Source organism: Argiope bruennichi, chromosome 4 (genome assembly GCF_947563725.1).
Source record: "Argiope bruennichi chromosome 4, qqArgBrue1.1, whole genome shotgun sequence".
In the NCBI taxonomy this organism is placed as follows: Eukaryota; Metazoa; Arthropoda; class Arachnida; order Araneae; family Araneidae; genus Argiope; species Argiope bruennichi.
The window spans coordinates 39,541,308-39,557,378 of NC_079154.1; the positions used below are offsets into that span (position 1 = coordinate 39,541,308).

The window sequence follows — 16,071 nt, forward strand, 5'->3', positions numbered from 1 at the left end:
CTATTGTATTGTACGAAAGCAGAATTCTGTAACAGATGAAAAATTCAACCACGAGATATTGAAGAACTTCCCCAATTCAGATACTTCTAAATTCGATAAAAGAAAAAAAACGTATTGTTTAAATTACATTTACCTGCGAACGCAATTATTTAAAAATAAAAAAAGCAACAAGTAGATAAGTAAAATTTGGCATACGATTTTGCACAAAATGTGTATCAAATTTAGGTATCAATTTATATCAAAATGTGTATCAAATTAGTAACGATAACATGATAACTTGAAAATGCAACTAGTTAGACATATATTTTTACTATTAGAATTAAAGAAGTGATCTAAATCTGTCTATAGTTGAACTGCTGTCTTTCTACATGTATATTTCATTCAAACAAATTTTAATAAATATATCAGAATTGTACATTTGTGTCAAATTTTGAATCAAATCCGCCATAAAATAGTGTGACCACTGATTCGTGTGCATGTGAAAGCAACAACCTCAAAATGCAGCAGGTTAGCGAATTAATATGTAGTCTAGAAGTCACATTTTAGATCTGAATCAAAATTTGATACCAGCGATCTGCAAAAAGACGTTCAAAATGCATACTAGATTCTCTTTAAATTACTTCGAAGCTAAATATAATTATATATATGACATATTCTAAAGTACCACATGGAGGAGAGAATTAATCAATTACCATTTACTGAAATTGTAATAACTATTACTCTTTCAAATACTATTGTAAAGATTTTGCTTTCAAAAAATATTACAAAAAATGAAACTGACAGGCTACAACGACAGGAAAATTTTCGTTTCGAGCCAACACCGAGCTCAAAGAAAATGAACTCCTGAACTCGCTTTCCGTGACCTTGAAGACATTCCTATTTGGGACGGGAAAGACTTCCGAGAGGGGACGAGAATGAAGGAATTGGGGTGCCGGGGAGTAGAACAGAACAAGTGCAGGGACATTCGGGGAAGGAAAACAAGGAGGGGTGGAAATTTTTAACAGAATCTGTGTTTTTGGAATTTCAGGAGGTGCGAAAAGTTTTCAATATTAAGCCATCTCTATATTCATCACATATTTGTCTATTAACGGCCAATACGACTAATAATGTATAATAATATTTGCCCAGTACGACGAATCAAAATTTTTTATATTATAAACCTAGTAGTATTATATTTAATACTTTTTAATAGCGCTTACATTTGAATATTTATAGAAGATGTAATCACCACCATAAAAGTAAGAATTAAGTTAGTAAATTTTATTCATACAATATTATACTTTTGTGGCAAAATATATTTAAAAAAAATAATAACGAGAAAAATAAATTATATTTGTTCAAACTGGTCTTTCAGAAGTTTAATAAGAAGTGTATTGGAATCAAAACGAAATATATATCGTTAATTTTCTCTAGCAATCGCATCACGAGCATAATATCTTAACTTCATATAATTTTATGAGCCCCTCCCACACACACAACTTAACACCTTAATAAGTAAATAGTAATGGAGGAGATCGCTTCTTAGCCAATTCCCCACAAACAAAACAAATAGTAAATTTGAATTTTTCTTACAAAGATAATATAAACAGAAAATCTATTACCTTTTCTAATTATGAAATGTTTGGAATTAAATAATAATGACTTTTTATGAATCATAAAATGTAAAACAATAGCATCAAACATATTTTTCAATTAAGTAAAAAAAATAAAAATATTTTAAATAAAAAGAGATATCCCACCAGATGAGACAAAAGTAACACGAAAATTTCTCAAAACAGAAAGGAGATCAATTCATTTTTTCTACCATATTTCAATTTTTAATCACTGTGCGGTATAGTAGAAAAATTTCCTTAAATCATCAAACATATATATTCACTTTTTCCCCTGAAGTATACTTTCTCGTATACGTTTTTCGTTACTTTCCACATTCCAGAAACTCCCTGAATTCGAAAAACACATTTTCAGAAAATGTCCGTCCGTCTGTTTGTGACAAAGATACCTCAAAAAACGGTTTGAGATAGCCGGTTGAAATTTGATATACGGTCTTTACATCAACATTACTGATTTCCATCAAATTTTCAGTAAAATCTATTTAAAGAAAGTCCGACTGTTAAAACACAAGTTAAACACTTTAATTATAAAACGAAGAGAGCTAGATAGATAAAATTCGGCATTATAAATCGGTGTCCACGTTATAAATTTAACATGTATAATGTAGATACCTGTCAAATTTTGAGCCACATCCAATAAGGGCTGATCATCTGTCGATCTAAACTTTTAGAAAATGTAAACGCGATAATTCAAAAACGCTGACTTAAATATATCAAATTTAATATGAAATTTTGTAACCACAAGAGCAGTTTTTTGCCATATTTTTGCTTCAATCGCTTGAGAAAAACCGAGTCTTAAACACAAATTCGGTGTTTGGATACTATCAACGCATGCCATGCAATAATTACCAAATAAATCGCCAAGGATAAACGGCAGATTCAGTAAAATTATTAAATTAACGCCAAAAGTTAATATTTCCTAACTGTTCTATGCCAATACCATGTATGGCGATCCCTGGCATGACATGTTTATTAGAGAGAATGCGAGAAAGTTTGGGGGAGGCTACTCCAGCTGGTTTCTATCAAAGTAAAGTAACTATGCAACTAACTAACAAAGTAAAGTAACTTCTATCAAAGTAAAGTAACATAGAGTGAAAGTTGTTTAGCAAAATTATTCAGAAGTTAACATTTAAAAAAGTTTTTCCTCAATAAACTACATACTTATAAAAAAAAGTGGGGCGATTCGGGATATTTAATTCAAATTCAGATTTTCCCACCAAATCTTTCCCGATATGTTTTACAATATATTCACTTTCCTAATTTTCCCATGGTTTTACTCAAAAATAAATTAAACCATTTGGATGAATAAATCTCTTAAGAAATTTCATTTAATAAATTAAATTTTAAAAAAAATTAAATAAAAGATACGACAATGTGTTATTGTAGGTAAACTCTATGTAAATAAAAAAAAAAATCTCTTACCTTTCCTGTAGCTTTCTTATATCGTGTAATTGCTAGATCCATGAGCTTCCTCACAGGCAGGTCTCCCTTTCCACATGGCACTATGACGCGCACAGATCCAAAGTTCACTGTCACTTTCATCTTGCCTTTCCCGAACCAACTTCCTACCTTATGACGTCACAAAAAATCATTTGTATGCCCCTCCCCCCATCCAAAATCCACTGAAATGGAAGATCTAAAAAATTCTCCAAATATCCTCACATACTTTCAGTATCAGGTCTCAACTTTTTTCGCTTCAGCGGTGTTTTACCGCGGAGACGTGCCTTCGGGAACGCTTTCTTTTATTTTCTTTCACACACTCCTGGGAAAATCGGTTACAGAATCGTTGCTTAGAACAAAAATCCTCAAACGAGAGAAGATAAAAAAAATATTTAAAAAAACTACCTCTTCAAGCTCGAATTGCTGCCACTGTCACTCTCCCATGTTGGGATGTTTTTGATCAACAGTTGCTCGCCCATGAAGACAGAGAAATCACTTTTTAGGACTAAGATCCAGAAATAGCTTATCACATCCGCAAATCAAGGATCTTGTCGAATAATCAATTTAAGCCATCAACTGATCCGATGATAAACACACACATGGATAATCCACAAGTAAAGGACAAGAATTGAATTTCTGTTATCTTTCTAGCCGAAGAAGCTTTTAAAAAAATTTCAATTCATTATGCAGCCGTTCTTAGAGAAGTTTTATAAGTGATAAATTTTATAAGTGAATAATTTAACACAATTTGCCTGTCTTCTTTAAAAGTTGTTTTACCCAGACAGAAAATTCTGATAATAAAAAAAATAATAATAATAAAAGAGAAAATCTATAAAAATATTACTTCTCGTCACTGAAATACACTTTTCCCAAAGAAATGCACTTCTATAATTACTAAAAACCCATACTCTCACCCATATTCCAACACCACCTCAGAAACATCCAATTCCACGAAAGAAAAAGCCTAAATAAATGTTTTAAACAAATAATATCTCAGATTCTGAAATCTTCATTTAAAAAATCCAGGTTGTGAACACTAGATAACGAAGTCTTCACTTAGAAAATCCAGGCAGTACAACCCAAGATATACCTTGGGATAAGCACAAGCACAGTAAAGATGACCACTAACCGTAAACAATGTTTCAATCCACTATCTAGCAATCGCAAAAGAGATATGAAGCCAATATCTATCAATCAGTATCCACAATCGAGTTACAGTACGTTTGCCAGAAGATTTATTGCAATTGAAGTACCGTCACAGCAATCTTTCTCCTCCAAAGCCGCTCGAAAAAAGTCTTTGTTACCTGCGATGAGTTAGAAATCACTCACACGCGGCCGAAAGTTTTCGAACTTAGCCAGCAGCGCGGTTAGGGAACACAACAACTTTAGGGTTGCCGCGGTTAAAAAAAAGCAACCATAATTGGAGAGAGCGGCGCCAAGTTGCGCACCAGAATGGCGCCAAATTTTGAATGTAAAATGAAACCGCTGATCGGATTTTTCTCCGAAAATGAGAGTGGTGAATCAGAGAATAAATTTCAAATTGCGCAGTTTGCTGTTAAACGTGAGAATAGTGGAAAACAAAGAGATAGAAATATTTTTGTCCGCGGTTTTTTTTTCTTTCTTTCTTAAATTCTTTATAAGAGCTCGCTCTGAAGAAATTAAAAATCGTAAAAAATAAATTTATTTTTGTAATTTTTGTCCCTTCTCACCGTTGATCGGATTTTTCTCCGAAAATGAGAGTGGTGAATCAGAGAATAAATTTCAAATTGCGCAGTTTGCTGTTAAACGTGAGAATAGTGGAAAACAAAGAGATAGAAATATTTTTGTCCGCGGTTTTTTTTTCTTTCTTTCTTAAATTCTTTATAAGAGCTCGCTCTGAAGAAATTAAAAATCGTAAAAAATAAATTTATTTTTGTAATTTTTGTCCCTTCTCACCGTTGATCGGATTTTTCTCCGAAAATGAGAGTGGTGAATCAGAGAATAAATTTCAAATTGCGCAGTTTGCTGTTAAACGTGAGAATAGTGGAAAACAAAGAGATAGAAATATTTTTGTCCGCGGTTTTTTTTTCTTTCTTTCTTAAATTCTTTATAAGAGCTCGCTCTGAAGAAATTAAAAATCGTAAAAAATAAATTTATTTTTGTAATTTTTGTCCCTTCTCACCGTTGATCGGATTTTTCTCCGAAAATGAGAGTGGTGAATCAGAGAATAAATTTCAAATTGCGCAGTTTGCTGTTAAACGTGAGAATAGTGGAAAACAAAGAGATAGAAATATTTTTGTCCGCGGTTTTTTCTTTTTCTTTCTTTCTTAAATTCTTTATGAGAGCTCGCTCTAAAGAAATTAAAAATCGTAAAAAATAAATTTATTTTTGTAATTTTTGTCCCTTCTCATGTGGGATTATTCCCCCCCCCCCCCTTTTTTTAATGAAGATCCTAATATTGAGAATCTCAGTATTAAAAAAAACCGTTTAAAAAAGAGATTGGAATGGCTAGTTTAAAATATCGGTCTTCATAATGCTTTTGACTTATTCATCTACCTGCAATATATTTTTTATTTTTAAAATTTGTTTCAAATTATGTTACAATGATAACGTGGTCACAAGAAATGCATTTAACAATCATGAGTGTAAATCAAGTGACTAAAACAGTGAGAAGTATTGTTGTAAAATATACTTAAAAGATCGCATTATCAGAAAGAAGTTTATTAAAATTAAAGAAGAAATATATGGAAATAAAAGTTGAGTCATTGAAAATATTTTTTTTAAATTTTAAAGTTGTGCAAAAATGATAGACCTCAGACTTACTTTTTATCCATGATCTAAGAAAGCTTTTGTAATAAATACAGCTATTAATTGATAAAAGTGTAATCAGACACATTCACAAAATATACTAATTAACTTAATTCAATTATTTTTGAATTATAATCAAATTTAATTAACATGAGATTTTCTAAATGTGCGTATGTTCTCAATAATTTAAAAGTTTGAAATTTAAACTTAAATAATATAGCCGGTTTTCCAGAATTAAAAATTCCAAGGTTGTTTTTTTTTGTGTGTGTATCTTGTACAAGGTTTTTTTTTTTTTTTTTGTATCTTGTACAAGGGTTTTTTTTTTCCCTTAAGAATGGCGCTTTTATTTTTTGTACTATTTTTGTGAGCTTTTATATAGAAAATCAATATAAGTAAAATTATTCTATACATTTTTAAGAAAAATGAAAAAAAAAAAAATAGATTTAATTCTTATTTTCCTGATGACTTATGAATGTCTATATGGCAGCATATGTTCTATGTGATCGAATCAAAGAAATTTGTGAGTGTTCCCAACAATTTAAAAGTTAGAAATATACATAGTTTTCCAGAATTAAAAATTCCAGTTTTTTTTTAGTTCAAAATTTGATTTTTCTTTTTGTATTTTAAAAATGGTGCTTTTATTTTTTTTTAGTACTATTTTTGTGACTATATGAGCTTTTTTATAGAATAACAATATAAGTAAAGTTGTTCCATAAATTTAAAAGAAAAATGAAAAATTATCCAATTCTTATTTTCCTAATAATCTATGAAGGTCCATATGGCAACATATGTCCTATGTGATCAAAGACAAAGAAAGTAAGTAGCAAACTAAAATCTAGTTAATAATGTTTTTCCTTTCGGAAAATTTAAAATTCAAAGTTATAATATATATAAACAATTCAAAATTATAATAATTTTGGAAAGACAAAAATTAAGATAGTTTTTGTTACAATAAAAGTATTGAGTAGAAATTACTGTCGTTTAAACTTTACCATATATTTTTTATATGTAATTACAATGGGGTACTTATTTAGAACAAGTACTTAAAATGCACAAAACAGAAGAAATTCCACTTACAGAGAGCGAATAACAATATGAACAGCAAATACATGGAAAATAAAAACCATAAGTAGTAAATGATACGAATGTTATAAGACATGTTAAGTATTTAAATACATACAGTCATTCTAAAAACATTAAAAAACACGTTAAAAATTAATTAGAAAGTTGCTAATTTTGAATCCTAGAAATATTTTTTATGAATTTTAGAAATGGAATATAATGAATCGTAAAAACATAAAATTTCAAAAACCGAATATAATCAATGATTAAAACATTAAAAATAATTAGAAATGTATAAATTGAATTCATTCAATAGCAAAAAAATTTAAAAACACCTGAAGATTTTAAAAGTGTAGACATTTGATCCTAAAAACACCAAACGACATATTAAAAATATCAAGTTCTATAGAAAATCTTTTGAATAAAAGATTTAAAATGAAATACAAAATTTATACAGTGAGAATCTATCGAGATAATTAAACTTTACAGACGCATTCTCATATAAGATGTCGATTCTAAAAGTTGGAAATTGAGTAGGAAATAATACTTAAGATGATATTTAATGAAGAAAAAGTGTATAACTTGAGAATAAAAAGGGCAATTTTTTCTTTTAAAGTGTAAGAACAGGAAAATGAAAAAATGTCAGTTTAAATTAAGATTGAGCAAGAAAAAAAATTGTTTTTCATGATTTAAAAGTGAATTTAGCTTCTCACAGTGTTCTCCAAAAGAAAATTTTATTTATGAAATATTGCCTCTAAAAAACTGAAATTTATTTAAAATCGATAAATAGTATATTTTCCTTCAACAGAGTTTAAATTTTAAAAAAATAGCGAAAAAATATAATAATGTAGCATTAAAAAGCATTATTCCATGCAGATTATCCTTTCCATTTTAATTAGAAAGCTAAGCTTGAACAATGATCAATTTTTTTTCACCCGATTATATCTAAACAAAAAAATGATAATAAGAATATTTACATAAGAATTTATATAATTCATTGAAAATAAAGAAGTTAAGAAGAAAGAAGACTGAAACAAAAGAAGAAATGTTGCATATCTTCAAGATTACACCAAAACATGTAACTGAAACACTAAAGGACGTGATCGGATTTTAAATAAAATTTAATACCTCATTTTTTTAAAACTATAATTTTATTATATCATTTATGCTGTACAAAAAAAAAAAAAATAAAAAAAAAAATAACCTAAAGCTTAAGATTGCACTAGATGAATGTAATATAATCGTCAAATTAAATTAGTAGGAATCTCATGCTACTCGTGACCTGAAACTAATCCCTTGGGTGGAAAGAAATCGAATAATTCTATTGATCGAACCGAATAAAATCGAATGAATCTTTTCCGAATCGTTCAATGTAACCTAAAAAAAATCATATTTTATCTGATATGATATCTTTAAAAATCCTTCAACCCATCATAATTGATTTCTTTCCGCATAATTTGATTATTTTTTTCCAATCAGGAAAAAAAAAAAAAAAAAAATGCGGTTAAAGAAGTTGGTAACTGAAAGTGGCTCTGAAATTTTAGCCGGATTTTACGTTTAATTTTATTTACCTTAGAAAGTATCGGATAATGTTTGTGCATGTGTGTGTTAGAAAAATGACTACATTCTTAATTTCTTTTGAAAAACCAAAACTAAGCTTTTAAGCATTTCAAAAATAAATAAATATAAACATTTTTATAGAACATGAATAATAAAGTGAATGAATTCCTAAATTAAATTTGATGTTAAGCTGTCGATAAGTCTGAAAAAAAAAATAAGATCTCGTCTTCTGATCGGAGGGTTCCAGGTTTGAAACCCGATTCTATCGAAGAACCGCCGTGTAAGGGGCCATTGTGCACTCTAAATCCGGCGAGGCTGAAAGCCCTCCCGCTGATGAAGCGCGAAAGCTTGGAAAGAGGGCACTTCCAAAATAGCCCTAGTGTTCTTTTAAAATATAACATAATGAAATTAAACTGATAAAGAGAATGAAGCTTACACTATTGTAACATTCCCCGTTTCCCAGTACTGATAAGACATTTACAGCCAGCTGTGTCGTCCCTTTTACTTACTAAACTCCTCGAGATAGCCAGGTGGTGGATTTTTTCACCTGGGTGGTCGCATCTATTCATTAGCGACTACACTGAAAGACCGCATGTGGGAATTCCTCGTCCAAGAGATATTGATAGTACCTTCAAAGAGAAAGGGATGTCGAAACATCTCGATGCTAAATGTTTCTCATTGTCAAAGGACTATGATAACTCCGTGTTCCAGAATAGTCAGTTATGAAAGGTGCATCACTAAAAGGACCTTCCCACGACCGACTGGGGCAGCTGAGGGAGCCTATTGCTGAACCCCGATTGACCAAAAGAAAACTCAAATGACCAATGTAAATTAAGACGGGAAAATTGTCGCCGAAATAAAGTGCGGAAATTTTTTTTAGGGAGAGGATAAGAAACGAATTGGAGGCAGACTGTTGGACTACGCCCACGAGTTCGGAGTTCGAAAACTACCACTGGAGTGGTCGTCTTGACTAACAATCTGTTAGTTCCCTGTGTTGTTGTTTCCCCGTATTGATGGGGATTGTTAGTCAAGACGACCACTGGAGTGGTCGTCTTGACTAACAATCTGTTAGTTCCCTGTGTTGTTGTTTCCCCGTATTGATGGAGAACTGAGTTTCAAGATAAATCTTCGACTTCGACTGTTGTGTCTCCTACTACAGGTGTAAATAACTATTTATTTAACCAAGATTAGAACAAGTTGTTCTTTTGTATATATAGGGCTATAAAATAAAGAATTGTCTGGAAATTTTGCTTAGTTATTTGATCTGTCTAGATCAAGACATTACACTATCTTTTCTAAAGTATAGTATTAGCTTCCTAAAGTACAAATTCAGCTCTCTTTCTTTTCTACTTCTATAAAAGATAGTATTAACTTTCTAACCTAATACTATCTTTTTCTAAAGCTATTTTATTCAAACAGCATAAATATTTTTAAGGATCACATGCTCAATATATTATATAATATGTTAGATTGATTTGAGGGGGAAAAAAATTCGAATCTTGAACGTCGCAGCATAATATTATTTTTGGTTTGATTAGAGTATTTCTATTAAATTTTAATGTATTTCATTCTATGGATGAATTCAATATTTATATTAGTTATTATTAGATTTTTATTTAGTTTTCAAATTCATTTGATAAAAATTTAAATTTATATCCGTGATAATATGCACGCAAAGCAGATTACTGCAACATGAATGAATATAAATCGACAAACTATAACAAAGCAAAAATTGTAAAATATACCTGAAGATATTTTTTAAAATTTGCAAAAATTGGTGAATTCTCAATAAATAAGACTTATCTTTGAAAAAGCAATTTTTTTTTTTTTTTATTGTGATGTAAAATAGATTTTGTGCAATAATAGATAGTTAAGTTACTGGAGAAAAATTTAAACTTTTTGATTAAACATCAACTACAATCATGATTAAAATTTTAAATATTTATTTTTTTACAGCGCAGTTTGAGTAATTTGTCATGTTAGATTTTCATACCACATGTAATCTCAATTTTCAAATAATAAAATGATGAGCATTATCGTATTAAAACATTGCACGGAGATGAAATATCCTTTTATTTTTAATTAATTATCTGTTAATTTTATTTTTATTTCTTAAAACTATTTATTTTATAAAAAAATAAATTTTATAAAATCATGCTTAAACTATTATAACCCAATATAATTTAGTAGAACAATTGTAAGCTATCATAGACTGTTACATGTAAGTATTTTTTATTTTATTTATATTTACATGTTGCTCCAACATTTTCAAAATTTCAAATAATGACAAATTTATAGAATGTGCTTTCTATAAAACGTTTTTTTTTTTTTGTTCTAAATTAAATCAGAGCTTCCTACTTTTTTGTTTGTTTAGTTTATTTTATTTTATTTATTTGCATGCCAAATTTGGCAGAAAATCGCAATTATCGAATTGAAATTTGAAATTTATAAGAATTTTATTAAAAATGCAAAATATTTAACAAAATATGTTAAAAATCACTTTTTTTTTTATTTTGAAGTTCTAAAAGAGAAAATATTCTAAAATTTTTGAATGAAGACAAAAGCTTCAGCCAAAAGATTCATAATGTAAAGGATATCTAAATAATAGCACCAAAAAAAAAATTACGGACGCCATTTAAATTCAGATTCGTTCAAATATTTGAAAAGATCTCCAAATGAATGCAGACAAAAATAATAACTGCTTTTTGATCTTCGCTTTCAAAAAAGAATTTTCAATTTAACTACTGTTCACAAAAATTCGTTTACATTTTAAAGAATAATTCGCATTTTGAAAGTAGAGAAAAATACTTCTTTAAAAATTCAGATGTCCAAGTTGGAATTCTATGAATGGTTAGAATTAAATTTAATTTTTTTCCATCCTAATCGTTTGGCTATATCTCTTTTGGTTTCAAACAGTATAAAGATAAACAAAAATATAAATATAAAATTATAGGTAGAATTGTTTAAGATTGGAATAAATATTATATCGAATGAAACAGGTTTTATTCTAGCAATGTAAATGGAAAACAATTACTTTAATATTTAATTCAATTAAAATAAACTAACATCAACAATGATCTTTTTTTATTCTTAATACAGTAATGGAATTTAAAATCATCCAATTCTTTTAAAGTTCACTGGATTCAAAAACTCAGAAAAAAAAATGAAGGAAAAATATGACAATGGAATGTATAGTAGTAAAACAATAGTTCGCTTGTTACAACTATTCAATAACATTCCATCTTTTTCTTAAACGATTACGCATTTAGATTCAAAATATCAGACCGCGGTAATGCTCGATTTCCTTGATTTGCATTACTTCAACTTGATTTGCATTTTCTTTGCGTTTTATTTAGATATAAATCATATTATATTTTTTTCCCAAACAGAAATGTTTAACAGTGCGTAAAGCTTTCATCTCCACAGACTATTTTCCTTATTTCTTTTCGTCATTTCTGAAACAAGTGTAAAAAGATAACAGCTGTAATTGGTAGCAAGTAAATCGCTTTTACACCTTTTAAATTTACAGATGGGAAAAACAATTCAAGCTAGCACTTTTACATGCGTTTTAGCTATTCTTAACCGTAAGCAAATTATCTTCCTGTTTAAATTTTTCAGATGAAACATTATACTCAAACCATTACGTTTTACTAATTCCGAAACATTAATTGGTTTTTTTTAAAACAAATTTAATGAGTGTAACTATTTTGTTCCCGAATTAAATATATCAGTGAATTTCCTGTATTCATTGAATAGTAATTTAATCACCAGGAAGAAATCAATGACTTTTCCAAGTATGCAAAAATAGTTTGTTAGAAAGCATTATATACTAAAAACAAATAAATATGACATTTAGAAACAGGAAATAATTATAAATATATCACTCCTTTTTAAAAAAGGATAATTTAAAATATTTATATAAGAATTGTATAAATATATCGAAAATATTTTTGCATCTTCGAAAAACTTTCTTTTTCTTTGGAATGATAATTTTGGTAATAAAAATATTAATATAAAAATATTTTAGAAAATGTTTCAAATTTTATTGCAACATGAATAATATTGAATGAATAATATTACTATGATTAAATAAGATAATTTAATTAATGATTAAATTTAAAAAAAAAAATTGTATTTAAAATAATTTTACTTATTCTTAAGTGAAATACTGCAATTTTTTGAGTATTTTTTTTTTAAAAATTTAATTCTAAAATAATTATATTTTCTATTTCAAGCTTAAATAGAATTCCATAATATTAAGTAAAACAGAAACCAAAATTTATAATTAAATTTTACCGTATTTATTTATTAACTGATTAATTCTAGAATTAATTATTCTTTTTTTTAATATCTATATATTTTTTATTCTACAAATTGTTTTACAAAAAATTTCGTATATTATTATAGTATCTAACTGATATTTTTAAAAAATTGTCAGAATTATCATTTAATTGATGATTAACTTTAATTATTTGAATATACTTTAGCTTAAATGAACCACTTTTGTACATAGTATAACGGAATATATTTATACTGATCCATACGTATAAACATTTTCTGCGATTTGTAGGATAAAAAATTTTCTTCTAAAATTTTCTAAAATATCATATACAAACTTTCTGATGTTAGAGAATAGAAAAATATTGTTTCATGATTACGGGCAATGGAATTTTATAAAATACGTCAGAATAATAAAAATCTGAAAATTATATACCAGTCAAAGATACATTTGACATTTTTCGAAATTCTTCATGTCAGATTTTGTTCTTTATATGTTTATTCAGCAAATACAATGAATATATATAAAGCTTACAGAATGGATATCTAACATTTATAGCTATCAAGTAGCTATATTTACTTTCTGCGTTTGCTTAGTGTAAACGGTGGCTTAATGTCAAGATCAAATTGTATCAGAAACGTTTGTAATCCACAATATTTCAGGAATAAGATAATTAAAAATATTCTTTACGCATAGACAGTTAAATTTTTATTTAATTAAATATAAATTAAATGTATTTTTTAAGTATTATCTCAATAAAGAAAAAGAAACAAATTAAAGGAAATGCGATATTTCAGCCCCTTAAAAATATGAGTATAGAATGACTTTCATATTCTCAATTGTTAAATGATATATCTTCCTATATCCTCACATATTTTATTCGAATTTTTTTTTTTTAAATTTGCTCTTAAACAAAAGGAACGATATATGTTCAGAAAAATATAGTTAATATCGTTAAAACTTTCGTGTAAATAAATTAAAGAACTAAAAACTATAGTTCTGAAATAGATATAAAATATAAATATTCTGAAATATTAACTTAAATTGAAGAAATAATTACTCGGAAATAAATTTCATTCCTCTAAAAGCTAATTTTTTTAAAATATTTAAGTAGTGTTAAAAAAAAAAAAAAGTTTTTTGTGCAATAATATGCTAGCGAGGAAAAAATTTTAAAATTTAAATATATTTTTAATTTAAAATCTAATAAAATAAATAAGTTTCTACTATTTTATTAGATTTTCAATTAGAAATTTAAATAGAAATTTTTTAGAAATCTAATAAGTTAAATAAATTTCTAAGTGTATTTTTTTTTTAATGAATGCATGTTGTCTAAGAAATAAAATTGTGTTAAATTATGTAACTATAGATCCAACGAAGGTCCAATCCCTGTCGAACATTATATACAAATTTTGCCCATCCATATCGCAATTTAAAGATTGTATGCCAAGCTAAACCGACGGTGGTGATCACTCCGAATCTTTCTATTTTACTCTTTAATAATTGTACTGGTGTATTATTAACTGCATACCATTGACGAATGATAATTATGAAAGAGATAATTCACGTACGATCTTTGGCGATTAATCGCTGGTATGCGGTTTATACACAAGTAACAGAAAGCTGAATGCGAATTTTGGACTTCTTTTTTCGACAGATTGCAATCAAAATTTGTCTCAGAGCTAAAATTGTAGTCATAAAATTATATACCAAATAATCGAAAACCGAATTGAGTTATCGTCTTTACGATCTTATGAAAGTAAAGACCGACAGACGTGATTCCTAATTGGATATATATTCATTTGATACATGATATATATTTATTTGATGCGTAAATCTGGATAGCAAATTTCTGCATATAGCTCTTTCCGTTTTGAAATTATGTTAATTTATATTGTGCAATTGGACATACAGACTCCTTCTGAATAGATTTCTTTTAAAATGTGACAGGAATCTGCAAATTTAGTGTAAAGATTTGACTTTGGTAGTATTCTATAAATGTGTTCGTTTTGTTCAAAGCAGTTGTGAATTATTTTCACAAACGAACAATAATAACAAAAAATGTTTTTCGAACTCAAGAATGTATTTTAAACGAGGAGATTCGTCAAAATCTCGAGTTCAGATTTTTTGAAGATTATAATACTTTCTCATTTTATACAAAATGTACGTATACAAATGCACTTTACATATACGAAAAAGTAAAAACAATTGAAATTACAAAAATGGTGAAGTGTTTCCTTATTTAATTTATGAAAATAATCAAATTTTTTCTGCATTAAATTTTGCTAAAATTGAATAAATATAAAACTATTTATTCCAAATATAAATTATTAGATTTGTTCACTTAAGATTATCCCGATTTGCTACAATATTTAACATTTTTGCTGTTGAAACATATATTTAAAAAAAAATGTACAAAATACATAGTTAAGAACCATAGCTTATTTTCTTTGATGAAGCTTCAATATTAATATCTCTCTAAAGGATATTATTTCTAAGAAAAATATGATTAAATCATATGACGTAAGCACTATGATAAATATAGTAACTCACGTGATCGAATATCAACTTCGTGGTGTCTTACGTAGTTCTATGATGTCACACTATTTTCCTTCCTTTGAAATGTGCTATGGATTCCAATGATAGGCATTTAATGTGTTTCACATGAATTGAATTTACACTATTATTCTTTTAGGCTTTCATATCATTTTGAAATGAAGCTTACAGAAAAAAATTGATCTACTGCGAGTGCAAGAACTTATATTAAAAACTAATAAATGATGAACAAGTTAATTTTGAAGAAAAAATTTGTAATGCATTGCAGTTCTATTTTTAATCATGTTTGATTGCCGACCGAATTCATTAAAGAAAAAAGAAACATTCAAAACGCTTTATAGGATAGATAGTTGAATAGAGAGCTATCAAATTCGACAAATAGTTACTTCTTGAGTAGATAATGTTTGCCAAGAAAGAATTTTTCTAAAACTTTAATTAAATTTAACTTGAAAATTAATGAAAATCTTATTGTTTTCTTCCTCCATAATTCAGAGCGTATTTTTGCACTGCTATCACATTTCTATTATTTTTTTTCAATTTAAAAATAAGTTTTTTAATGATGTTAAATTTAATATTTTTTTTATTTCTAAATATATTTTACAAAATACTTTTCAATATTTTACTTATTGGATTTATACTCAGAAAGAAAAATTATAAAATATACATTGCAATGATATTAAATACATTTTTACTGGCACGTTATCATTGCTATAAAATTAAAAGTAAGATTTTTAATTAATTATTTATATTTTAAAGCTTTAATTTTTCTTGCAAAATTAA

The 16,071-nt window shown here is 27.5% G+C and overlaps 1 protein-coding gene across 2 annotated transcripts in view; it reads right to left on the reverse strand.

Moving 5' to 3' along the window:
- LOC129966081 (partitioning defective 3 homolog) overlaps positions 1-4,390 on the reverse strand; it is a 119,852-nt gene extending 115,462 nt beyond the window's left edge. For both annotated transcript variants that reach the window (XM_056080456.1, XM_056080455.1), the window contains exon 1: positions 3,033-4,390. In XM_056080456.1, the coding sequence (XP_055936431.1) occupies positions 3,033-3,152 (120 nt within the window). In that variant the 5' untranslated portion in view covers positions 3,153-4,390. The remainder of the gene's footprint in view (positions 1-3,032) is intronic.
- Between the last annotated feature and the right edge of the window lie 11,681 nt (positions 4,391-16,071).